The 27,519-nt window shown below is 37.0% G+C and overlaps 1 protein-coding gene across 5 annotated transcripts in view; it reads left to right on the top strand.

The window, feature by feature from the left end:
• GOLGA4 (golgin A4) overlaps positions 1 to 27,519 on the top strand; it is a 104,184-nt gene that overhangs the window by 36,542 nt on the left and 40,123 nt on the right. For 3 of the 5 annotated variants that reach the window (XM_040246232.1, XM_040246234.1, XM_040246231.1), the window contains 9 exons: positions 2,809 to 3,123; positions 3,853 to 3,900; positions 5,241 to 5,297; positions 11,828 to 11,926; positions 12,269 to 12,398; positions 13,898 to 14,085; positions 14,373 to 14,456; positions 16,624 to 16,771; positions 26,948 to 27,126. In XM_040246232.1, coding sequence (XP_040102166.1) covers positions 2,809 to 3,123; positions 3,853 to 3,900; positions 5,241 to 5,297; positions 11,828 to 11,926; positions 12,269 to 12,398; positions 13,898 to 14,085; positions 14,373 to 14,456; positions 16,624 to 16,771; positions 26,948 to 27,126 — 1,248 coding nt within the window. The remainder of the gene's footprint in view (positions 1 to 2,808; positions 3,124 to 3,852; positions 3,901 to 5,240; positions 5,298 to 11,827; positions 11,927 to 12,268; positions 12,399 to 13,897; positions 14,086 to 14,372; positions 14,457 to 16,623; positions 16,772 to 26,947; positions 27,127 to 27,519) is intronic. The other 2 variants (XM_040246235.1, XM_040246233.1) reach the window with 1 other exon arrangement.

Below are 27,519 nucleotides of genomic sequence, written 5' to 3'. Positions count from 1 at the left end.
CACCCAAAATCAAGAAACAGAAATTACCAGCTTCCCAGAAACCGTTGTGTTCCTTTCTGTTCTCCTCTCACACTGGGAGTGGGGGTAACTACCGTTGTAGCTTCTAACACTATAGATTAATTTCGCCTGTTTCTGAGTTTATGTAAATAGAATCAGAAGTGGATATTTTTGTGTCTGGCTTCTTTTGTTTAATACTGTTAGTGTTAGATTCATGTATATTCTCATTTGTGGCTATTAATCTTTAATGCTTGTTGCTGTCTAGTATGCCAATGATCAGACAACAGTTGATTTTTCTTGTCTGTTATTGATGAGCATCAACAGTAGTTTCAGGTTTGGCATTGTTTTGAACAGTGCTGCTATAAGATTCTGGGGCATGTCTTTTGTTGAACATAATTATACATTTGTGCTGGATATATAGTGAAGTGAAAGTTGCTCAGTCATGTCTGATTCTTTGTGACCCCATGGACTATACAGTCCATGGAATTCTCCAGGCCAGACTACTGGAGTGGGTAGCCTTTCTCTTCTGCAGGGGATCTTCCCAACCGAGGGATTGAACCCAGTTTTCCTGCATTGCAGGCGGATTCTTTCCTAGCTGAGCCACAAGGAAAGCACAAGAATACTGGAGTGGGTAGCCTATCCCTTCTCCAGTGGATCAAACTGCTGGTCCACAGAGTACACATGTGTTTAGTTTTAATGTTAATAAATGCTAGTAGTTTTCCAAAATGGATGGCTTTATATCCTCACCAATATTTGGAATTTTCCATAGTTGTAATTTTAGCCATCCTAGTGGATATGTGGTAGTGTCTTATTGTGGTTTTAGTTCGTATTTGAGAAGGTGATTGTTAACCTGGCTGTACTGTTAGCCTGAACGAAACTGGCATCTGACGGAAAGGAGGAAGGGAGGATTAGATATTGATTGATAGATAGTGTTGGATATCTGGTGATGACAGCTGCTGTTGGATATCTGGTGATGACAGCTCAAGCCAGTCATGGTGCGAAGTGCTTCACATGTACTCATGTAGTACTCCTCATGGGCGCCCTGGGAGGTGAGTGCTGTTTTCCCCAGTTTACTTATGGAGAAACAGAGGCATAGAGGCGCAGTGTAACTTGCCTAAGGTCATATTGCTGGTCAGTGGTGGAAGGAAGACTTGAACCCATGAAGTCTGGCTGCAGAGCCTGTGGTTTAAGCTACTGCATCGTAGAGCCAGAAGAGTCTGCCACATAAGCTTGAGTATGGTTCTTAAGTGAAAGTTTGTCTTTTAGTCTTCTTTCTCTAATACTGATAATGATAATCAATGTTTATTGCATATTTGCTACATTATAGGCAATTTGTGTGTACATGTTAACTCATTCAGTCCTTGTGGCATCCTTATGAGGTGGGTAGTAGTATTATTACCATCATTATTATTTTTGTCATCTCTATTTTAGAGAGGTGGAAAAAAGACTCGTGAGGTTAAGTAACTTGACTCATGTCTTGAACATTGATTGTGGCGGAACCAGGATTTAAACTTAGGCAACTTTGCTTGGCAGCCCAACAGGCTGAATCATGACACTCAGTCACCTTCCTGCCAAGCAGAGAGCTTCTGCACATAATGTCTTTGACATTGTTCATTAGTCCTAGCTCACCTAAAATAAGTTATTTCTAGTGCTAGTCAAACTTCTCACTTGTTTGTCCTAAGGCAGTTTACAAGGAGATTGTCTATAGGAGCTGAAAAGCACTTTTTGTGTGGGTCACAAGTGGCTGGTAATGGAGTAGGCGTAAAGTAGGTCTTCAGGGTTTTGAGCATGAGGGTCCCTCCTCTCCCTTAAAACTTTCTCCACCCTGTCCCAGAACAGAGGTAAAACTTGCACATTATGAAGGAATAAATTGCAAAGTACACGAAAATAGAAAAATGAAAGTAAAAATCACCTAAAATCTTACCACTCAGACCCACTCACTGTTACTGTTGCACTAATGAGAATGAGTTTCTAGGAAGTACCTTAAGTACTGACTGCTGTCATGTGAACAAAATAACGCTGCTTTTAATAATACAAGTTATTGAATTATAGTATTTTCCATGGCTGTTTTACAAAATAATGCATTATCATTAATATTAATATGCTAATTAAGAGACTAGCTCTTGCTGGTCACTGTTTCTGACATGAGGCTTACTGATCCACGCACAGGGGCTTGAGCTCAGACTGTCACTGCCCTTCATGATTTTGTAACGCTTACGTTTATTCCCCGTAGACGGTGGTAAGTAGAGCAGAGCTGAACGTCACCAGTCAGCTCTGCCTTGTGTTCTCTTACTGAGCAAAATGGGTTCACTCTGAGTTACCTACCCTCTGCCTGAGAAGAGTGTTAAGGACTCTGCGCCTCCAGGCAGACTCCAGATTCAGCCACACACTTCATGCCTCACAGTACATATCCCCAGTTGAGGTCCTGGGTGTACACTGTGGTATTGCTGGCCCCTGCCTCCAAGGATCTTAGTTTAGTAGATGAATCTCACAGCACAAGTTCTGCTGGGAAAGCATGCCTTCCTTCTTTTTCACAGACGGGCAAACCGAAGGGAAGTGACTTAGTGAAGGTCATTCCACTGCTCAGTGACAGACCTGGGACCTACACCCCAGTCCTCTGACTCAAGGTTCAGAGCCTTTTCAGAAATAACCGGGCATCTCTCGTTTTTCAGCGAACACTGTATTGTGTAAAATGTCAGAAATGAAGTTAAATGTGCTAGAGCTTTTAACAGGTTCTTGCTGGTGATTAGGGAATAATAGAAGTATAAAGGTGTGTTTTAAAACCCATGTTTTGTTGTGTTTTGGTTGTAGTCAAGTGACACGCAGTCTTTTGCACAGAAGCTCCAACTCCGAGTGCCGTCTATGGAGTCTTTGTTTCGGAGTCCAGTAAAGGAATCTCTAGTCCGATCTTCCTCTAAAGAATCTTTGGTACGCACATCTTCTAGAGAATCCCTGAATCGGTTCGACCTGGACTCTTCTGCTGCCTTCTTTGATCCACCCTCTGATATGGAGAGTGAGACTGAAGACTCACTTGGGAATTTAGACAGTCTCAGCAAAGAGCAGTTGATCCAGTGGTTGCGGAGGACGGAACGAAGGTTGAATGGCTACAAAGGGAAATGTTGTGAGGTAGGGGCATGACTTTTTTTTGCTAGTATGAAAATTTCCTCCTCATGTTCTCTGATTCATGTTACGGCCTGGTCTTTACGCCTGTCGTTGGCTGAACTGTTGATTCCCTAGCTCCGCTGGATCCTGGTGGTAAGTAGTGTGTGGCAGTCTCTAGTTAAAGACCTTCACTGGTGCTGAGGCCCTTTGGCCAGGACTCTTAGTAAAATTTTGGACCAAATTGTTGCCTGTAGCCTTCTGATTCTCACATTGCTTTCTCCACCCTCCCTCTGCTTCTCATTCAGTTAGTGTGAGGTGGGGCCCAAGAACTTCTATTTCTATTTAAATAGCAGGCTCCAGGTGATGCTTTTGTTTGTGAGACTGATCTGTGACCACAGTTTGAGTAGTCTTTAGGCAATGGGCTCTAATCGCATTTTATGAATTAGGTATGTGAGGTATGTGTCTAGGTGAAATCCTATTTTATGAATTAGGTATGTGAGGTATGTGTCTAGGTGAAATCAAATGTAATTTAGTATTTTTATAGTCAAGTTACATTTTATTTTTTAGAAATGTATTACCTACATTATTTAGTTTCAACTGCATATGCATATAATTAACTTGAATTGTCTATTAAAGGGTTCCTTTGACTTATTTTTTGACTTTCATAATGAGATATTTTAGCAGAGTTTAGAACAATTAACTGCATCTATGTAGGAATGACTGATGTTATTAGTGACTTTTTCTTTATTTTAGCTTGTAACAGCTTATCAGACTCTTCATAGAGAGAAGAAAAAGCTACAAGTAAGTGATTTATTGGCTATTTATATTGATTCATATGTAATTTTAAAATTAGAAAGGATCTTGTAATAAGACCCTGGCTTTTAATAATTGTTCATATGACCAAAGTATTTGACCTGTTTTACTATTAGGGATTTTGATGAAGAGAATGAGAGAAATCTCAAATGTTTTTGCCTCTGGTAGGGATGGGCTTCCTTGAGAGCAGTATATAAAAAGTTTGGATTTAACTTGCTTGCCTCTCTCAAGTATGTTTCCTGATGGGTCAGTCTGTAGGCTGCAACTTTGTTTTACTGGTAGATAAATATACAACTTGAAGGAGATGGCAACCCCCTCCGGTATTCTTGCCTGGAAAATCCCATGGACGGAGGAGCGTGGTAGGCTACAGTCCATTGGATCGTGAAGAGTCAGCACAACTGAGCGACTTCACTTTCACTTTCAAATACCTGAAGACATCTGTTTCTTATCCTTATCAGGGTCCAAAACTAAGCATCCTCCCGTCTGTTTCCTGAGGTTGCTGCTTATAAAGTGTGTGGAGAGTAGGAGTGATTATAGTTCTCCTGGTAACTGACTTCTGCCCTTCTCTGTCATCTGTTCATGGCCAGAAATTCCCCAGCAGGCGTCCCAGGTGATGATTCACATGTCAGAGCTAAGGGGAGCTTCACTCCAGTTCACATGGTGCTGTTAGGTATAAAATGCAGATAGTCTTCATGCTTCCTGTAGAAGTGATTTAAAACAGTTTAATGTCTTGTCCCATTTAGAGACATTAATTGTCTAACCAAAAAGTTATTTGTAAAGTGAGTTTTGGTAAACTTTATTTCCCTATGTATATTATTTTAAAATATGTAATTTACCATTAATAATAGTCTGCTTTGAGTACAACATTAAATTATATGACTTTGGTTTGGAATATAATCAGTTGAGAATAGTAACATCAGTTATTTGTTGCTGATTTCACTATTCTAATTGTCCCTAACGTGTGAAAATTAGATTATTACACATAAAGTATTTATTTGATAATTTGTTAAACATGTGGTCTGTAGAAGTGAGGGGATAGTTCTGATTTAATCCATTGTATTATTAATATTCCATAAATTCATTCTCAAAAGGTCATCTTATTCCTAAGTTCTGTGAGTACCTTGCTTGTGTTTCTTTGATTTGTCTGTTTTTTTGTTTCTAGATGTAAATAAATCTACCACTAAGTGGCAGGAGAGAGTTGTGATTGCATAGTTGCAGAAGTAAGGGTGTTGGAAGTAAAATTCAGTGATTTGTGATCTTTTTAACTTGATTTTCATTACTATGTCATGTGATTGTTTGAATCAGCTTTTTTTTTTTTTCCTTTTAAGGGTATATTAAGTCAGAGTCAGGATAAAGCACTTCGGAGGATTGGAGAGTTAAGAGAGGTAAGTTGAGAAGAGTACTTTGAGAATAGTGACTAAATTTCTCATATTTATCAGGACTGTTTTATGTATTGGGATAATTTCATATGTACCCCATTATAGTGAAAACTAGCCAGATCAGCCTACAAGACCAGGGGTCAGTTCTTTTAGTTTTTATTTGTGTGGTTTCCCTAAGATACATGTTGGTGAAATTACAGGCAGACCTTATTTTATTGTACTTTATTGTGCTTCAGAGATCTTGCATTTTTACAGATTGAAGGTTTGTGGCAACCCTGTGTTATCAGATGATGGTATCTTTTAGCAATAAAATATTTTTTGAATTAAGGTATGTGCTTTTTTTAATGCTGTTGCACACTAAATAATTATTTAGTGTAAATAGTGTAAACATGACTTTTACATGCTCTGGGAAACCAAAAGTATTGTTTTATTGCAATACTTATTTTATTGTGTTGGTTTGAAATGAATCCATTATATCTCCAAGATGTTCCTGTAATGACTTAAAAATGGCTTATTTAACAGTAGAGTATAATTTGCCTGCATAGACAGTTAGTGACAACTTCTAAGGCTGACCTGTCTCTTAGGTAGTTCAGGCTTTTTGTTTTTTCCTAATCAGCAACCTTTTTACCTTTTTGGTGAAGTAAAACAAAAATTCTGTTTCTTGTAGTTTGGGGGGAAGGGTGTAATTTTTACAGTAAATTATCAAATCCAGGCAAATATTTATCGTTTGGAGTCATGCTTTGCTAATTTCTGTTTCTGGTCCTACCTTAAGAAGATTGGAAAATATTGGCTTAAATTGGTTAGAGAACAGCATTTTAGGTCTCTGCTATATCATTTATCATAATCATTTTACCATCTTTTAATCATAGACTATAACAGATGTAGAAAATCATGACAAAAATATAGCTTCCACATATGTAGTGACCACTGTGTAGCCATCATCATGGTCAAGAAGTAGAATGTTGCTGGCCATCCAGAAGCTCCTCTGTGCTTCTCAGCCCATTCACAGCGCCTTCTCTTTCTCCAAAAGTAACTGCTATCCTAACTTAAATGTATTTCCTTGTATTTCTTTTAAGGTTTTATCACCTAAGTGTATACCTTGAGATGCTATAGTCTTGCCTATGTAAAAAATTTTTTGATGTATCTTTTAAGTCTCCCTAAATCTATTTGTCTTCTTCATCCTTTTCTTTTCCTTACATTTCATCTGTGGAAGAACCTGATGATAATTGAGAAGATCCAAAATTGCTCATTTGCCTTAATCCCAACATTATAAACCTCGTAGACTTGAAATAACAGATCATGAACCCTTTATTGCCAAATTCAGACTTAAATTGAAGAAAGTAGGGAAAACCACTAGACCATTCAGGTATGATCTAAATCAAATCCCTTACAGTTATACAGTGGAAGTGACAAATAGATTCACAGGTTTAGATCTGATAGAGTGCCTGATGAACTATGGATGGAGATTTGTGGCATTGTATAGGAGGCAGTGATCAAGATCATCCCCAAGAAAAAGAAATGCAGAACGGCAAAATGGTTGTCTGAATGGGCCTCACAAATAGCTGAGAAGAGAAGTGAAAGGCAAAAGGAGAAAAGGAAAGATATACCCATTTGAATGTAGAGTTCTGCAGAATAATAAGGAGAGATAAGAAAGCCTTCCTCCACGATCAATGCAAAGAAAAAGAGGAAGGCAATAGAATGGGAAAGACTAGAGATCTCTTCAAGAAAATTAGATATACCAAGGGAACATTTCATGCAAAGATGAGCACAGTAAAGGACAGAAACGATATGGGCCTAACAGAAGTAGAAGATATTAAGAAGAGGTGGCAAGAATATATATAAGAACTATACAAAAAAGATCGTCATGCCCCAGATAAACCATGATGGTGTGATCACTCACCTAGAGCCAGACATCCTGGAATGCGAAGTCAAGACGGCCTTAGGAAGCATCAGTATGAACAAAACTAGTGAAGGTGATGGAATTCCAGTTGAGCTATTTCAAATCCTGAAAGATGCTGTGAAAGTGCTGCACTCAATATGCCAGCAAATCTGGAAACCTCAGCAGTGGCCACAGGACTGGAAAAGGTCAGTTTTCATTTCAGTGCCAAAGAATGCTCAAACTACCACACAGTTGCACTTATCTCACATGCTAGCAAAGTAATGCTCAGAATTCTCCAAGCCAAGGTTCAACAACAGTATGTGAATCATGAAATTCCAGATGTTCAAGCTGGATTTAGAAAAGCCAAAGGAACCAGAGATCAAATTGCCAACATCTACTGGATCATCGAAAAAACAAAGAAATTCCGGAGAAACATCTACTTTTGCTTTATTGACTACGCCAAAGCCTTTGACTGTGTGGATCACAACAAACTGTGGAAAATTCTTCAAGAGATGGGAATACCAGATCTCCTGACCTGCCTCCTGAGAAATCTGTATATAGGTCAAGAAGCAACAGTTACAGCTGGACATGGAGCAACAGACTGGTTCCACATTGGGAAAGGAGTACATCAAGGCTGTATATTGTCACCCTGCTTATTTAACTTATATGCAGAGTATATCATATGAAATGCTGGCCTGGATGAATCACAAGCTGGAATCAAGATTGCCAGGAGAAATATCAATAACCTCAGATACGCAGATGACACCACCCTTATGGCAGAAAGCAAAGAACTAAAGAGCCTCTTGAAAGTGAAAGAGGAGAGTGAAAAAGTTGGCTTAAAACTCAACAATCAGAAAACTAAGATCATGGCATCCGGTGGAAACAGTGACAGACTTTAATTTTTTGGGCTCCAGAATCACTGTGGATGGTGAATGCAGCCATTAAATTAAAAGATGCTTGCTCCTTGGAAGAAAAGTTATGACCAACCTAGACAGCATATTCAAAAGCAGAGACATTACTTCGCCAACAAAGGTCTGTCTAGTCAAAGCTATGGTTTTTCCAGTGGTCATGTATGGATATGAGGGTTGGACTATAAAGAAGTCTGAGCACTGAAGAATTGATGCTTTTGAACTGTGGTGTTGGAGAAGACTCTTGAGAGTCCCTTGGACTGCAGGGAGATCCAGCCAGTCCATCCTAAAGGAGATCAGTCCTGAATATTCATTGGAAGGACTGATGCTGAAGCTGAAACTCCAATACTTTGGCTACCTGATGCAAAGAACCAACTCATTGGTAAACACCCTGATGCTGGGAAAGATTGAAGGCGGGAGAAGCGGACGACAGAGGATGAGATGGTTGGATGGCATCACTGATGCGATGGACTCCAGGAGTTGTGGATGGACATGGAAGCCTGACATGCTGCAGTCCATGGGGTCGCAAAGAGTTGGATACGACTGAACGACTGAACTGAATACTATCGTCAATTATGATTACTGAAATTAGTTAAATGCATTTTTATATGCTATTGCAATCCTTCCAATATTTAAAAAATCCTTTTCCATATCTATGCTGTTAGATCATAAAGCATAATACATACATTCTTTTTTTTTAACTCTTGCGGTGTGTTTGTTCTACAAGTATAGCTAACGTTCACCAGAAAGAAAAGATGCCCAGCTGTTATACTTGCACCTCCTCCAGCCTCTCCACTGCATGGCCCCTGACTCCTACGCATGGTTTTCTGAATATTAACACTTCTGTGACATGTCTTAGAGGCGAAACTAGAATTGTGGGTTCTTGGGCTGAGTAGGAGTTCAGGTTTTGTTCTTCTCAGTCACTTTCTATTATTACTGGAAAAGAGGGTACATTTAGCACTTTGTTGAGGGGCAAATAATATGGCAATTTTACCCAAAAGGTTTTTGTTAGTTAAAGATATTTGATACATTCCACTCATCAGAATACCTGGGGAAATAATCAGAAAGATCTTATAAAACTTAGGCATAAAAATGTTAATTCCAGGATGTGCCCGAATTTGCAAACAGTCCTAACGGCCCAACAATAGGACAATTATTGAATTGGTTATGTTTAGTAATGGTACAGAGCCATTTATTATTGTGCTAAAAAGTTCAAATAGTGTAGCTTTACATCAAAGGTAAGTTTCCTAGATACTAAATATATAAGGATGATGGATAAGAGAAAGTCTTTGACCAAATGAAGCTCATTTTCTAGTGGGTAAGACATAGACACGCATATATATATGCTTACATATATAACACACTATTAGGTAGTAAACAGTTCTGTTAGGGAAATAAAGCAGCATAAAGGATTGGAGGTTGAGTGAGGCCTTTAGAGGGTCGTCACACACTGGTTATTCTCTGAAGAATTCATTATAGGGAGATAATGGAAGTGAGAGCCCGTTAACAGATCTTACAGCTGTAGTAGTTGTGGGAGTGGTGGCAGGGATAGAAGTGGTGGGAAATGGTCAGACTTGCTATTGCTTTGAGGGTTTGCTGATGATTGGAAATGGGGGAAAAGAGAGGAGTCAAGATTGAACCCAACACTTTTGGCTTGGGTGACAGGGAATTGTGGCCATCATTTGTTGAGTTAGGGGATAGTGGAGAGGAGATTTATTGGGAGAGAAATCAGGCTTCAGAGTCTGGAAGTAGTGTCACATGGAAGAAGGATTAGGGTTGTTCTTAGTGACCCCAAGGATCTAATTAGAGCTTTCTGAAAGTGGAAAGTAACCCCTGGTGCTGGGTCCGGTTCTGGAGCTCCTGGGAGCCTGTTACCGTGGCAGTGGACAACTGGCTAGTCACCCTGTAGGCTGTAGCCAGGATGTAAGTAGACAGTTCCTTTATAACTATGGCCTCTGTTATTTGTGAAGTTTTTAGTGGTAGAATAAGGTCTCTCTATAAGAGGAAGGGGCAGGGGACATGATTAAAAATGGTTTCCATTGTATGCAAGGACTTCTTAAGATGAGGAGACGAAAACATTCAGAACCTGAAAACTCATATTAATATAAATCAGAAGTTTTTGTGGGCTGGTATCTAGTATGGTAGAAAGTAGAAAATTATTTGAAAGAAATGAATTTTAAAGAAAGTAAAGGACTGCATTGCTATTAAGGAGATGCACAGCTGTTCCATACTAAAGAATTGTCCTATGCAGGTTCGTGGGGGACAGTGGCTTTCCAGACTTTGGGATTTCATGGATCATTTCCTTCCAGCAATGGGGGACAAGAGACTTGTCATAGGGCTACTTTTATTTTTTTCAAGTGAGGACATTGAGAATGAGGAACTGGGTTCTTTTATTGTCATTATTTCATGAAAGAAATTTTTTAAAAAATAACAAACAATTAGGAAGGACATAGTCTCAGGATAAGGTACGTTGTTTAGATGAAAGATCTTTAGATCTAAGAAAAACCTGTCTTGATCTTAAGACCAGCGTTTGGAGACTCCGGCTGTGGGGGAAGGCCAAGCCAGTAGTGAGAGGCGCAGTCCCTGTGCTGGGAGACCTTGAGACTGTGTGGGTGTTGGGAAGAGAGGACAGTTAGTACCTCAGTGCTTTGAGAATTAGTAAATTTGAAACAATTCAAGAAGAGGTCGTTGCTTATGAGTCCTTGAAAATACTGTTTGAAGAAAAGTTTATAGAGTTGTGTGAGGGATGGATTAAATCAGATGAAAACTTGAGGTAAGAATTCTCTCTTGAAAGCCTACTGAAGGAAATTAATCTTCAAAATTATTAGAGATTGGGATTATGGTTATGTATGGGGAAAAAGGACCTAAACATTGTGGAGAAAATAACGAAAGAATTTGGTTATATGCAGAGATCGGCAAAGATAAATAAAATATGACTTTGACTATTTTGAGCTTAGAGAATGAGAAAAGTACGAACCCTAGAAAAAGAGAGGGGTTTGGATGGAATATCCACTGTGTTCCAGGTGTTAATCTCCAGCATTCTAATGGAGCAGGTGTCAGGGAGAAGCCCTGAGGTGAAGGACATGGTGGAAACTCTAAAAGACAGGGGGAGCTCTGCACCTGCAGAAAGCAGGTCCCTCGCTTGAGGAAGTGATTATTAGAGACTGAGGGAGGAGGTAAAGACCGTTGGATGTAGTTAGGGATGCTTTTATTAATGACCTGAGGAAAGCAGCATTTTAGGTAACGTCAGGAACTTGAAATATCACTGTTTGGTGATCCAGTAGGTCACCCTTTTCATTTGAGGAAGCTTCTGATTTGGGCAATTGATCAATTTCCTGTCTTGGAAAAAGGAAGGCTCTATTGATCATCTAGTTACTTACTCTATAACAATTCAGTTTTAGATCAAGTGAATTTAAGATAACACAGGCAGAAAGGTGTCTTAAAGTATGATAAAGTTTTACCTTTATCTTAAGTAAGATTTTTTAAATCCTTTCTACAGAATTATTAATTCAGCAGTGATTAAGGTCTAAAAGTATGTTTTCTCTTCTTGGATCTTTATACTCTTTAAAGAACAGAATTATTTGTTGAGGTAAATACTACTGTTTTAAATGCTAATTATTCTCTAATTATTGTTGCTTATACCTTAAGAGTAATACAGTTTGGGTTGATCAGTTTTTAAGTTTTGAAAACTTCAGGTTCATATTTTTTGTTTAATACTGAAAACTGCCTGTGAATCCTTTATGTTTTAGGAGCTTCAAATGGACCAGCAAGCAAAAAAACATCTTCAGGAGGAGTTTGATGCATCTTTAGAGGAAAAAGATCAGTATATCAGTGTTCTCCAGACTCAGGTAAAAAAAAGTGTGGCATTTTTGGATAAAGGAAAATAAAGGGATTTTGATGGGATATGTGATAGGTTCTGTTTTTTTTTTTTTTAAGGCCTATTTTTAAAACTCTCTGCTTTTCAACTCAGTTTTAAGGATAATTTTTGATTTATTGTGTCTTCTGGCTAAGATATCACTGAAAATAGCAAATACCAAAATTGTTTGCATTGGGAGTAAATTTTTTACTTTTATTTTTTTCCCTCCATTATAGCAAAAATGATACCTTTTACTCTATCCCTTCTCTGTTTTAAAGAAAGTACTACTGCCATAATTTTTTTTTCCCCCTAATGAAAACCTTTTTGTTTTTAGGTTTCTTTGCTGAAGCAACGGTTACGAAATGGCCCACTGAATGCTGATCTACCAAAACCACTCCCTCAGATGGAACCAGAGGCTGAAGGCGTCACTAAAGAGAACACAGACAGTGATGTAGAGCCAGTAGGTAAGCTTCAGCTTGTCAGGAGGTTAAATTAAAAACTAGAGGAGGATGTTGGGCAATTCTAGGGCAGGAACTAATAGACATGGACTGAGGTGGAAGTAAAATGTCCCTGACCCTCATATTTCTAGAAAGATGTGTTAAAAAACAAAATTTAACTGAGTCCATTTAGAAGATCTTATTGGCATAATTCAGTGATTCATGAATTGGGCAGCATCTCCTCTAGCAGATTCAAAAGAGCTCCTGGGAGCTGTACAAAATGAAGGAATGAAAGACTTTTTTATAGACAGAAGAGAGTGGAACAAGGAAGTTAGAGTAGCGAAGAGTGGATTGGTTGTGACAAGGCCCCTTTCCTTTGGAGGAGGCAGGGGTCTGTCAGGCACGTGACCTCGCTAGTGTTGACCAGGTGATTCCTGCTGAACTGGCTTAAGATTCCATTTCTGGGAGAGGTCAAAACTGTAATTAAGTCTCAGTTTGGTGGCTTGGGGCTTAACATAACCCTCCATCTTGGACCTGTCGTCTTGTTTTTAACAGATGCAAGAGTTTTGATGGTTTTTTGGGCTTTTTGTTTATTGTTATTCGGGAGAAAGTAACTGTTTTACTACTTGAAAGTCTATGGGTAGCATACATTTGCATTGTCATTGAAATTCATTACATTATACTGTTTTATTGAGAGTGGCAGCTAGACTTCATATAAAAGGTTAGGTCTACTCAAGAGTAAGGAATATGCTCTTTGTCATTATTTGTCTCTTTTTGTTTTTAAGTAATACTGCTTACATATTTCTACTTTAAAAGATCCCAGTATTTGCCCTATTACTTGCTTTCTAACTGAAAAGAAAGAATAGTTAAATTCTGTTTTAAAATCCAATTATAGTCCACCCTAGTCTTAGAGACTTTGAGGTATCCATTCAGTAAAATTTCCAGTTTTTATTTACTAGCTTCCTTGCAAAGAAATTGATGATAAACTTTTGGTCCAGCCAGCACCAGAGCAAAGAGCTGAACAGCCATCTATCTGAGCAACCAGCCTGTAAGGGCTCTTGAAATACTCTCTGGCCTGTTTCATTAATGTAAGGAGGTGGAGAAAGCTTACTTGCCAGGACTCCTCTCTGGACCAGATGAGAATACTTTGGAAGGAATACTTTACAGATCATTTTGGTATAGGCACTTAGACACAGGGGGCACTGGCAAAAAGTGAAAGATGGCCATGAAACTGTCTTTTCAGGAGGGTGGATTCAGTTAACATTAGTTAACTCTTGAGTGCTGTGTGTCATTTGGGCTGCGATAGAACCACGGAAGAGGTGAATGTACTACTCAGCTCCTTCAGCTACAGATCACACAAATAGCAGCAAGGGAGAAGTTGGGAAGGGCGCCCCTCTCTTCTCTGAGTGGCTCAGAGTATAGCAAAGTGTTGGGATGAGCATACATTCCTGAGCACTAACAGAATCCAGGGGAGTCCTCAGGCTCTTTACTGACAGCTCCTGTTTATGCTGCTTTACTGTTGACAGTGGGAGATGGAGCTTCGGCTAAAGCAGTGGAAGCACTTCAGCAGAGAGTTAAGCGTCAGGAGAACCTGCTGCAGCGCTGCAAGGAGACCATTCAGTCACACAAGGAGCAGTGTACTCAGTTAACTAGTGAGAAAGAAGCCCTGCAGGAGCAACTGGATGAAAGACTTCAAGAACTAGAAAAGATGAAGGTAAAAGAGCGAATGAGTGTGGCTTACTGCAGCCCAGTGACGGTAGATCCATAGGCCCCAGCGCGGCCGCCACCTCCTCTGGAAGGCCTGCCCCTTGCTCCGTAGACAGCGTGGAGAGGGCCCCCAAGTGCCCTGGGAGTCTACCGTTTATCGTCCTTTTGACGCATCCTGTGTTCTCTTCTCCTACGAGACTTGTAGGAGTATTCAAATTTAGATAAAATGTTTAGAGTTGGCATATAAGAAGAAACTTTATTAGAGATGGAAATGAATTTTTAAAATTTTTTTAGGAGCTTCATATGGCTGAGAAGACTAAACTTATCACTCAGTTGCGTGATGCAAAGAACTTAATTGAACAGCTTGAACAAGATAAGGTAAAACAACAAAACTTATGATACTAAAATTTGTTGAGGGCCCCCCCGCCCTAGTTCATTTTTGGAAGCAATTGGAAGCATTCAGGCTTCTGCTTTCCAAAATTATTATGGCTGCTTCCATGAAAAAACCTCTTTGTTTTCATTTCTAGATTTTTATAACTATTAGTTTTGTATCATGTGAAGCTGAATCTGTGATTTCTTGATCCAGTCAGCATTTTGATTTGTAGATTAGAATGCTGTTGCAAAAGAAATTTGTTTATAGTACATAACTATTTTTTAGAGAAAAGTTAAATTACAGTTAAGGCATTACTAAATGTGAATGATATAAGTATTGTCTTTCAAATATAATAGAAACAGATTAATCTGTCAGATAAATTGCCCAAAAAGTAAAGCAGTGGTAATATATACATTAACATAAATAAAAATTTCTGCAAATAAACTTTAGAGTGTATAGGTGAGATTGGCAGTTTAGCTTTGGGACAGTAGCTTCAGCTATGACAGCAAAGACAACTAAAAAAATTCATGAACAGTTTTGACTAAAGTTTTTCAGCGCCAAGTTCATGGGTCCTTTTTTTTTCTTTTTCAAAGTAGCTTCCAATTAGTTCTACACCATCCACCATGTTCTTTAGTTTGGTGCTTAAAACTACAGATTTTAAGTGACCATATAATTAAGAAAGTGTCAGAGCTGTTCTGCTGTTGAAATGTATTGTCAGTCTTTTCGTTCTGTCCACTTTACTAGATTATATTCCATTAATTTCATAAAGACCTTGCTTAAAAAAATTTTTGAGAAAATTTATTATAGAGAATACAAAGATTAATAAAAGGAATTCCTGTGAACCCATCACCCAACTTCAACACGTAATATCTCACAGCTAATTTTGTTTCATCTTATATTCCCAGCTGCCAGTATCCTCATCCCAGGATTGTTTTAGAGCAAATCTAAGAAATCTTATCATTTCTTCTATAAGTATTTTAATGTGTCTTTTAAAATAAAGGACTATTTTTATTTTTATAAAAATACAATGACATTATCATGATCACGTCTAAAAATTTAATAGCAATTCCTTGATAACAGTCTCAGCAGTTTCAGATTTTCCCTTTTGTCTCATGCACTTTTGCTCTTTTTGTGACGCAGAATCCAAATGAGGTTCTTTTATTGCAGTTTGTTGTTGTGACTCTTAAGGCTTTTTTAAATCTATAGGTTCCACTCCTCTCTCTTTCTGTCTCTCTCTTTTTCCACTGTGAGTTGGTTTTTGAGGAAACTGAAGGCTCACAATTTTGTTTTGAAATTTGTGTAATAATGCCCCTCTTACCTGGTTTTTAATCTGTTCATTAATATTAGCCATCTAGAAGAGTCAGACCCTAAAGCAAGAGTTGACAAACCCTAGAAGTAAGGTAACACTCTTGTTAATATCATAACTACCTGTCACAGAGTCTTAGTTTTCAAGAGACAAGTTGAACTACACTTTTTTTTTGTTTGTTAGTTGCAAATGACTGATTTAACATCTACTGTTTGATGATATTTCCCCCCCGCGACCTTCATTTCTTGTGTAGATTATCCAGAAAGTGGGAAGACAGTTAGCAAATTGGAGGAATGGGATTGCCCCACTGACAGTAATAAGGAGTGGTGTTGGGACCAGAGATTGTCACAAGAGGAAAGAGAAAAACCAGGTAGATCTGTACCACAGTCTCGGTCCATCCAGTATGGCAGCGGTGACCTTATACTCTTGGCAGCCTTTGGGTCTTCCCCTGTGTTAGAGCGCAGTTCAGTAATCATGGTTGGTTGTGAGCCAAGTACAAAAGGCTGTATTTTGTTGATTTATTGTAAACTGTTTACTAAGACAGGGAAAATCATAGTAAGCATTTATGGAAAAGATTATAAACTTTTTAACTAAAATGTGTTTTTAACAGTTTAAAGATTGAAACTATTATTAAAACAATTTTTATATTAGAAATACCCTGATATGCCAGGTAACTGAAGTTATTGTAGTACATAGTGTAGTATATACTCAGGACACAGACTTCAGTTTGTGAAATACTGAAATAATTCTTATGCTCTACTTAGTAAGAAACATTATGTTTTCTGCCCTTGAAAGTAAGTTTGTTGTGTGCTCTTAATAATGCAGTTTTGTTATGCAAACGCTTTAGAGTCTGCACTTCTATTTAGGGAATGGTAATAGCAGAGACAAAACGTCAGATGCATGAAACCCTGGAAATGAAAGAAGAAGAAATTGCCCAACTTCGCAGTCGCATCAAACAGATGACTACCCAGGGAGAGGAGTTACGGGAACAGAAAGAAAAGTCTGAAAGAGCTGGTAAGAAATCAGGGGTTACTTGTTTTATGTTGGAACTCAGAAGTCATGTGAAGTGCTTGACTAACCAACATTTAGAAAACTTAGTTAAATATGGATAAAAAGGTTCAACTCTAGAGCCTCTTTATAAAGACGTAGTAGACTGTTCTTTAGAAGAGCAAGGGCTTGGTAAACTATGGCCTGTGCTGGTAATGCAGCTCATGCTGGGTCTATTATACAGAACCCTGCAAAGCCTACAGTATTTATTATTATTTTTGTGGAAAATGTTTGGTGACCACTGCCTTAGACTATCAAAATTTAGGTGTACATTTTGGAACAGCCCAGGTAGGCACAGTGTGGTACATACTAAATAACTGCTACCTTATGGATGCTTGGGGATAAACAAAAAGTATAAGATACAGTTTGCTTTTTTTAAGAGAATGATGGAATAATTCAGCATTATACATAGCAGCATTATGTTCTGACCCAACAAACACTAGGCTGTGAAGTGTTGAGACCAGCACAGTGTTCAGCAGGGTATGATACTGAGTAATGCAAGACAAGAAAGGAGAGATGCTTGAAAGAGGTGAGAGTAGAGTGAATGGCACCTTCAAGTTTGTGAGGATGGGAGTTTTGAGTTGGGCCTCAGGTAGTGAATAGAATGGGCCTACACAGACAGGCAGGGCAACACACATTTCAGATTCTAGATCATAAGCAGGCACAGTGACCATAGGTGGTGTGTGTGTCAGCTGGAAATCATTCTTGCTGAAGTGGAAAATGAAGTTGGATTGTGAAGGAACTGACTGTTAAAGTCTGTAAAGATACTGAGTAGCTGAGTTTAGACTTTGGTGTGTTTTCCATGTTAGGAAACCGGTAATAGGAAAGTATAAATGTGATGGAAACCAGTGTTGTATGTAGAAAAGAAACGAAGTGCAAAGTTGAACTTAAGAACAAAGGTAGAAACCCAGGTTTTGGAAACTGAGAGCTTTGGCCGCCTTGTCTAGGATGGTGGATCTGGGAAGAAGAGGAGGGGTAGATTCTGCAGAATTTGCTATCCAGCCAGCTTGAAGGGGCAGAAGAAAAGCAGGAGGCTAAGAAGACATCAGAGATTTAAAGTTTGGAGACTGAATGAATCACATGACTCCAGAAGAAAGGGAGTCTAAATAGGGACACTGAGGAATGGAGTGAACAATGAGTTTGCTTAGATTCTCTGAATTTGAGCCAATTATGTGCTTTCCAAATGGAATTGACTTGTGGAAATTTGGAAATAAGACATTGGAGCGTCTTTCTGGAGTCATTAGCCTGAGGTTGCAGTCTGGGTCACATTACGCAAGAGGCTGATTTCTCTGAGACTGCTCTGCTGGCAGCAGCGGTGGCACCTGCTGCTGATGGCCAGCTGTCACTTTCTGCAAGGCTGTCATGAGTGCCTTGCTTGTATTCACTCACGTATGTGTGTGTATTTAATCCTTAACATTTCTGTGACCTGTATACTGTTATTCTCATTTTACAAATAAGGAATGAGACAAGAAAACTTAAGAACATAGAAGTTAAGTAACTTGCTTAGATTCACCCACAGAAACTAAATGGGTAGTTGGGATTTGAATCTGGGCATTTTGCATCTGGCGTCTGTGCTCTTAACATAGAGATCTTGCATTTGGTAAAGAGAAGTAAATGAGAAGAAAAAAGTTAACTTGGGATGTCATAGCAATAGTGGCCACTTAGGCTTCTGGGGAATATAGGAGGCATTTCCAAAAATGCAGAAGGTGGGATGAAGATTTTTTAAAATTTCTTTTAATTTGCGTGAGGATTCAATTCTTAGAATGCAGTTTCAGAAATGATTTTAGAAACCAGATTGTAAGGTTTAAGGAGAGGAATGGGTCTGAATAAGAGGGGTAGTTGGTTCACACTAGATGTGCTCCGAAATATCTCCTTGCAGTTGTTTTAAACCTAAGAAGATTTCCCTTTAGAGAGCATTAGTAGCAAAATCTCTCAGGTTATAATCTCTAACAACTTCCTTGAAGCAGTTGGAGACTTATGAGATACTGTTAAACACTGGTTTCTGTGAACAGAAAAACCTACTGCAAAGTCTGAGCTTCTCATGTCAAGCCTTTTCATTTTTAGGGTTGCTTTTGTTGACTGTTGTAGCCAGCTGAGAGAAAATAATGCTGGTGAAGGGTTACATTTCCTTTTTAAATTGAGGTGTATCTTGGTGAGGGGATAGAAACCCATGAATAACAAATAAAATGAGGTGAATGATGAAAAGGCAGGTGAAACATACAATTAATTCATATGTAGGATAAAAATTTCCCAGGCTGCTGTTGCAGTCAACTGTTTTGTAATATAGCCCTCCTTCTCTTACTTCTCTGAAACTCAGATATATTTTGTCTTTATTTGTTTATTTTTTTGGTTGAGGTATAGTTGATATATAAGTTTCAGGTATATAAAACATAGTGATTCACAATTGTTAAATGTTGTATTCCATTTGTAGTTACTACAAAATATTGGCTATATTCCTTGTGCTTATATATGGTAGTTTGTACCTTTTATGTATTTTGCCTTTAAATATGATTTTCATAAAACTGTTTATAAATATTTCATAGCCTATAAGTTAAAAAACTTATTTGTTTATAGTACTGTCAAAGTATTTAAAATTAATAAATACTTAGAGAATTAAGGTTTATGATTATTTAATAGAAATATTTACTTTGGAAAGTCTTTGGATAACAATGAGTGCTTTTATAGATATTTTTGAAATTATATTTGTAGTCATAATTATTGGGTTTATGATAGAAAATTGTAGCCTACTGATTCCATATTGAGGATGTTGTCCTTTAAAATCTATAATGAAAGTTAGTTTTGTGCATCAACTGAATTTTATCTAATGGTTTTAGTTTAGTCTGAACAGAATTGTTCAAATATAATATGGTTCTTGGTTCACTTATAAGTGATTATTCCAATTAACAGAAAAGTCCAAATTTAGTACTAAAAGTAAGAAAATATCTTTGTAAAGGAAGTAGAGTTTCTATAGTAGCATATGAATATCATCTGGCGCTTGGAGAATTTAGTTTCTCTGTTAAATGTTTGTCTTTTAGATTTAAAATTCAAAGGCTAAACACATAAAAGCTGACCATGTGGTTAAGATTTTTAGAAGTAAATGTGTACATAAAATAATTATCAAAGAATCTGAACTCTTCCAATGCATTTTTTATTGTAAAAAATTAATTTATATTTAGCAGTTCTTGACATGTGGGTATTTGCAGACAAATAACTAATTTTGGGGGCATACTTATTCTGGAGGTCAAATCAGCTCAAATACATTCCTCACTTCTTTTCTTGGAGAACAGTCTATTGCACTGCTTCTCACAGTTTTTCTAGACAAACTGTGGTGCTTCTCATATGTTGGAGGACAAAGGAAATCTGAGTGTCTCTGATTTTAAAAAGAATAATACTATCATAAAATACTTAGACTGTGGGTACATGGTAACACGCCTGCTGGATGTTGTATCAGCCTGTAGTACTTACTCAGTTCAGCTCTACCGTGGAACTGCTAGGCGTGTCTTCTGAAGAGCAGTACTGTAGCACTTTTGTGTTTTTAAAATTCTTATTTCAGTGGATAAAGAAAGCCAAAAAATAAATATTTTTGTTACAAGCATTTTACAACACTGTTGATAGTATTCCTTTCTAGGTGTTATTTTAAAATAGATGGTCATATCATCAAGTAACCAGATTTTAAATTTGGAGAATTCTGGTGATTCAGCTTAAATATGTAATGGTGTTTTTTAAGTGCTGGGTATTATTACTAATTGTCTAGAATATTATCTCTTCAGTAGCACCCGTACAGAATGTTAAGTTCACACTAAGTCTTGGCTATTTTGTATGTTTTTAACTGAAATAGGAGGTGGAGTAGCTGGCTAATCATTAATGTAGTATATTACAAAAAACAAATTGGGAAATAGAGAAAATGAAAGCACATTGCTGTTGTTTCAGTACACTTCCATTTAGTCTTTTCATAATCCTTATTTTATATAATTGTAATCATAATTGTCCATATAATTTTGTATGCTCCTTTTTCTTTCTTTAGCTTTATATTAGGAGAACTTTTCCGTGTTGCTAATGTACTAACATATTTTAATGGCTTTGTCAGAATGCATGTACATCATTAACCATCTCCCTGTTGATCAGCACTTGGATTATTTTCTATTTTCATTATTATGAATAATACTATAACAACTTTATAATATAGCTTATTGCATCTTTGAATTTTTTCTCAGGATAAAGTCTGACCCATAAATTTCTACTCTTTTTTGTTAGTTATTTTTAAGTTATTTAAATATAGCCATTATAAAAGAAAACCCACATCGTAGTATTAACACCTTCCCCCCATTGTTTTTGCCTGCAATTCTGCAAAAAGAATAAAATATTCTGCTTGGATTAGGAAAGTTTCCGGAGTGAATTAACTTTCATAAACCCTGTTTCCTTTTCATGTACCCTGTTTTTGCTGAAGTTCTGTGTTTTATATGATTGGCTCCACTTTAAAATGTAGATTAACTCATAACATTGTTTGCTTTTTTATTGTCATGTTGTGTTTGTTCAGGAATTAAGTTGTGTTTTTTTTTTTTTCATTTGTATAGTATAGGCCTGATAATACCAAAGGCATTCAGTGGAACATATTTATTTGAAGAACCCTTTAAAATAGTTTCTTTTTAAACAGTGTATAAGATTTATGCATATTTATATAACAAACAAAAATCACATGTGTATTTAAATGTTTTGTTAGTTGCTGATAATTTGTCACAGAGTTTTCTTGGAGTCTTAAGTCTCACAAAACATCTTATTTTTGTGCATCCACACATGCCAATAAGTGAATCATGGTGCCTTTCCCAAGCCTTGTATGAACAGGACTGGGGTAAGGGCTGTTTTTTTTCCTTATCATGGGTACTTAGTACAAGCTTTACAAAGAAAATTCCATGTTTCTCAGGCAAAAAATTAGGAATTAAAGTAGAATTTAAGAGTGCCATTTTTGGCAAATAGTAGGTATACATTTTGGCACTGAACACCTGATGGAAAACTCTTATTATTTTAAGTGGAATTAGATTTTAATATAGGTTGTTTTTTTAATAATCATATATTTGTAGGTGCTTGATACATTTCTGCAGTAGTAGCTGTGCATCCATATCTTTGGAAAGACATTGTCACTCTGCACTTATTTCTGTTCCTGGCAATTGTCACTGTTATTAGAAAGCATCAGCAACTAGAGGAACACAATTATTACAGAATCATATTTTCAATTTAATTAAGTTTACTTAGCTTTAGCCTAATATTTTTCAAGATCATCCTGAAGTTTTCAAAATATTTGATAGACAAATTTGCATGATTAATGTAAGGAGTATGTGAAAATTTGGATAGATCTGTAAAAACTTTAAAGGTCAAAGCATAGTTAATCTTTAGAGGGAATTTTGTTACGTATTTTGGGAAGTGGCCTGAAAAGTAGATTTCCATTGTAAAATGTGATTATTTATTAGATTTCTGAAGGCCCGAGCTTACAAGTATTGCACTAGCTGGTTTATGCCACTGGGTGGTAGTATCATTTTATTTTCATTTATGTAAACTCTAGACCAGTGGTTTCCAAACTTTTTAGACACAAGGATCTCCTTGTACTCTTAAAGATTGTTGAGGATTCCAAAGAGTTTTTATTATGTGGGTAATATGGATTGGTATTTATTATATTAGAAATTAAAGCTAAGAAATTTAAAAAATAGTTCATTTAAAAATAACGGTTAAAAACCTATTACATGTAAGTATGAATGCTTTAATGAAAACTACCTGTATTTCCCAAAACACAATTTAGTGTGAAGAGAAACCTTATTTTACATCTTTGCTTATCTTATTGTTTAGCTTAATAGAAGATAACTGGATTTTCATGCCTGTTTCTACATTCAGTCTGTTGTGATATGTTAATTTGGTTGAAATAGATCAAGAACATCTGCGCTCATGCAGATAAGTATTTGGAAAAAGGAGGACCATATAGCTCCTCAGAGAGTCTCAGGACTCTAGGATTTTGAGATCAGACTTTGAAAACTGCTGCTCTAGACTTTTGCTTTTATTCACAAAAGAGGCTTGATGATTGGGTGGGAATTCTGATAAATAAGAACTTTTTGTTGTTTTTTTCTGTTAATTTGCATTTTATTCATTTCATAGTACTAGCTGGTTTTTTTTTTCTAGTACCTCATGCATTTCTAGCAGCTTTTTGCTGGGATAAAGAAATAGGCACTGGCTTACTTACTCATTCTTGATGTTATTGTTCAGCTTCTTAGTTAATCTAGAGGTTGTCAGCCTTTCCACTTTTCTGCCTCTTTCCTTATTCCCTGCTGGGGGAGTAGAGTGGGTCTTGTTATTTTTGTCGTAAAGTGTCTTCCAGGACAGTGCTACAGAATAGTAATGCTGCCTAGAATCTCAGAATTCTGGCATTTGCTGTTAGTAATATGACTGGTTAGGGCTTTGAGGATGGTGTGGGGAAGGATGCTGAAGTGACAAAAGCAAATGCCACAATCGTCCTCGCTTAGCCTGAGGCCTTAGTTCTTTTGTGCTTTGCACCGCCCCCCCCCCCCCACCTTATAACTTCAGCTATCTTTGTGAAATACTTTCTTGATATCACCCAGTGCCTAGCATATGCTTGACAGATGGCAAACATCTAATAAATATATGATGAATGAATGATTGGATTACTGAGCTCATGTAACTCTTATAGTGAGCATTTGTCCATTTTTATACCTCCCATGGATGTAAGAGAACCTTGTCTAAGGGGAAGATGAGCTAGCAGTAAAAGGTCTGCCCTGTGTTTGTAACTGATAGAGGAGTATTCCTAAGGTATATTACATTTTTCGTAGAAATGTTTTCACAGGATTTTGTTTGAAAACGAAAATTGCCTGAGATACATTGAATTTTGCTTTGGAAGAACACCATGTGTTCTTGCAACATTTGGCGGCAGCTGGTGCTTAGCCTTCCCGTTGATGTGTGCTGTGGCCACTGTTTCCCCGCGCACTCCTGCATGCTGGCAGAAGGCTCGTCAGCTGGGGCTGATGCACGCTTTCTTCCTCCCCACTCACTCATGTTGTTGGGAATTGGAAGGTAAATTACGTAGGCCTTCAGAACATACGTCTTTAGTACTCAATGTTAAAATCCTAGTGTAGATTCCTTTCGGAAAGGGGAGGGGGAATTCGCTTTTAGAATATTACAGGACATGGACTCCACTTACTGTATCTGGTGGTCGCAGGATCAGAAGGTGAGATGTTTCTGGTTAGTAAGTAGGCTCTCAGCATATCCTCCTTCAGCATTGAAATGGGACTCGTTTTTGGAGACAGACTTCCTGTAAGGAAGTGGCTTCATTTGTGGTGCAGTGTAGAATGTGTTTGAAATAAGTTTTCTGTACATGGATATAGAAACGTGTTTTACTTCCTCTTTAAAATTTTGTTTTGGGGGGACTTAACATTTTCATAAAGCACGATGGAGATGGAAAGCAGTGAGTTTTTGTATGTCTATCAGAGGCATAACATGGTGAATTTTGTTGAGAGTTAGAAGCCATCAGTAACTGATTGGTTCAAAAATTCTGGTTCAGTAAGGTATGTTACTGCTCAGCTGAGCCTGATCAATGCCAGCATTCTTAGTTTTAAAAAATAATGCAAGATAAGGATTGTTCCTTAAACTCTGTATAGTTAAGTTGATTTATCATCCAAAGGAAAAGTTGGAGGACTCAATTCTTACGTTTCAATGAAGATGTCGAATTAAAAGTCTCAAAGGTATCCTTTTAGGTATAAAATTATATGGTTTTTTGACAAGGTGGCAGAGCGTGGGAAGAAAGGATTAAATTTAGATGAGAACTTTGGAACCAGATCTGTCCTACGTTAATCATTATATGATGGATAATCAAGTGACTTAACTGTTTTGGAGTATTAAACACTAAAATTACACTACCATGTAGAATGTACTAAAATTTACTGAGTATGGTTAGGAAGATTAACTTTTGAAAAATTATATCCAAAAGGAACTTTGTGGCATTGATTTTTGTTGTTGTTGATTAAGAAGGTGAGAGCCCTGTATCTATTTTTATACTTTATTGGATTCTGGAATTTTAAAAAAAGGAAGTTTCACTTGGTATTGACTATGTACAGTTTGTTTTGCTTAATTGACAGAAGCTTTTCATTTAAAACTTGGTCTTGCTGGAAGAAAATCATAGCTATCTTCAGGTTCTCTAGAGCCTGATTTAAGATATTTCTGTGAAGTGCTTAGAAATGCTAAGATACAATCTTATATGCTGAATATTAGCTGTAAGGAAAAGATGGTGACGACATCCAAACATCAGAAAATACCAGCATTCCCTTTTCCATGTTTTTCTTTCCCAGATGTAAACCTTCAGCTCAAACTTAAGCAGTATGCACCCTGTTACAAGATTTCTTTCCTGTAATTGATCATTTTACTTGACTGGTTTTTAAGAAACAAGGAAACTAATTTCTTATTACGAGCAAGAGATGTTTATTTATGCTGGACACCAGAATTTATAGTAAAAGAATAGCTAAAAGATATCATATTCCTTTAAATATTTTATTTACCAGAATATTTATGTCTAAGGATTATCATCTTGGTGTTTGCAGGCAAATGTCACTGAAGTTGGAGTAGGCAATCTTTAAAAATAATTAAACTTAATTAATATGCCTTTAAAATTTAGACCTTATTTGAGCTCTGGTTTTATACTTTGGGCATATAAAATGAATAAGTTGGATAGGCTTTTTTTAAAATATCAAATGCATGATTGCCAGAGAAGTTTTTTTTTTTTTTTTTAAGGTAGTAAGCAAAGTAAGTTGTGTTTCCCAGTTGTTAGCAGAATTCCATCTTTCTGTTGCCTTTTTCTATACCTACTATACTTCTCCATTAAGAACATGCTTTAGAATACGAGTTTGTCTTTAGGTATGCAGTTTCTTTGCGAAAACCACTATCTGTTAAGTGAAACTGTAGTTAATGAAAGGGCTTTTTATGAGATATCATCGGTTGAAGTTCCACATTTCTTATACCACTGAAAGTGAAAATACTGCACATGTCAATGAATTGTCACCTTGAATATTTATTTCTTAAAAGGATTAAAACCCATCTTGAAAATTGATGTTTTACTTATAGTTCTTCTCTTTGGTAAAGGGAAATCTTCTATTCTTTGAGGACTAAAGAAAATAGTTGAGGATGGTAATAGCACTGATTTTCACAGGATATTATTTTGTCAGTAGAGAGAGAAAGAGGGGGAGAGAGAGTGTGTGTTTACACACATATACAGTGCACACATGCACACACACACATATACACACAAACACACATACTCATGTATTTTCGGTGTCTAGTTACTCAGCTCTTGTACCCATGCTATCAGATTCTGTTTGATGCTGGGTGAGCTGTCCTTAAAGATCTTACTGTTGTAGCCTAGGTGACTGTTTTTGCAGAGCCTGTATTCTTACTTATTTCACCCCAAAACTCCCTGCTAGTAGTGCCTTTTTGTGCACTTTTGAATCAGGAAAAGATTTCTTACTAGTTAGCTACATTAACTTGAAACTTACATAAGTAGTAGGTTTCATATCAAAATACATTGGTTAAATATGTGATTCAGCCAGTAAATGTTTAGGGAAAAAACCCTGCTTTTATTATATGGTTAAGAGGTTTTTTTTTTTTGAAAATATGATTAGTCAAAGAATAATTTTTTCATGCTTAAAAATACCCCAGTGAGTATACAATAGTGTTACCTAGTTATTGATAATAGATAAGAATTTGCATAGCAGACAAAGAAGCAATTGCAATTATATGCTACAGAAGTAGGTACAACTATTCATTTCTATGAATTTGCTATCCATAATGACACTTGTGGGGAAAGTGGGGCAAATCTTTAGTCATTTAATATTTTTTCCAACTTTGAGCCTAAGTTCATACAGTATAAGCCATATTAATATCTGAATCTAGAACTCAATGACAAATTGCTTTCAGTGACTGGACCTTTCTTGTGGCTTTGTTGAACTACCGTTCAAATACCTCTTGGCTTTAAACAGTGATGAGTTTTTTAACATGTCCTGCTACTGCTGCTCTTAGTTCACATCAATTGAATGTAAAACACTTTAGCTCAATGATAGTATTTCTTGAGATACTTGTTTTCTGCTGTTTTCATTATAGCTTTTGAGGAACTTGAGAAAGCCCTGAGTACAGCCCAAAAAACAGAAGAAGCACGGAGAAAAATGAAAGCAGAAATGGATGAGCAAATAAAAGCCATTGAAAAAGCAAGTGAGGAGGAACGTGTCAGACTTCAACAGGAATTAAGTTGCGTGAAGCAGGAGGTTGTTGATGTCACGAAAGTAAGAATAATTCTAGATTGCAGTAGGTTACAGCAGTTTTGAAACTTAAGTCTTATACTTTTCCTACACTCTCTGCAGTAAAGAAGGGTAAATTTATATTTTAGACCATGTCCATTTCATGATGTTCAGGATATAGGAAAAAAGCATTCTGATAAAGAAATGAATGTGTATCTTTTTGAGTATACTTCCCAGAGATAATCTCTGCATATAATTTCTCTTTTTTGCTTTCTAACCCTCTCTTTAATTTTTTAAAAAATAAAAGATGGCATGTTATTTTTAATGTTCTGTATTTTGCTTTTCCAAATTAATAATCTGTTGTGGTTATTGTTCTTTGTTATTGAGTTAATAGTGATACCCCTTTTGTTTTAAAGACAGCTCAGGATTTCATTTTAT

This window comes from Oryx dammah, unplaced genomic scaffold (assembly GCF_014754425.2).
Source record: "Oryx dammah isolate SB20612 unplaced genomic scaffold, SCBI_Odam_1.1 HiC_scaffold_9, whole genome shotgun sequence".
Lineage (NCBI taxonomy): Eukaryota > Metazoa > Chordata > Mammalia > Artiodactyla > Bovidae > Oryx > Oryx dammah.
This window is presented reverse-complemented; position numbering and strand designations above follow the sequence as displayed.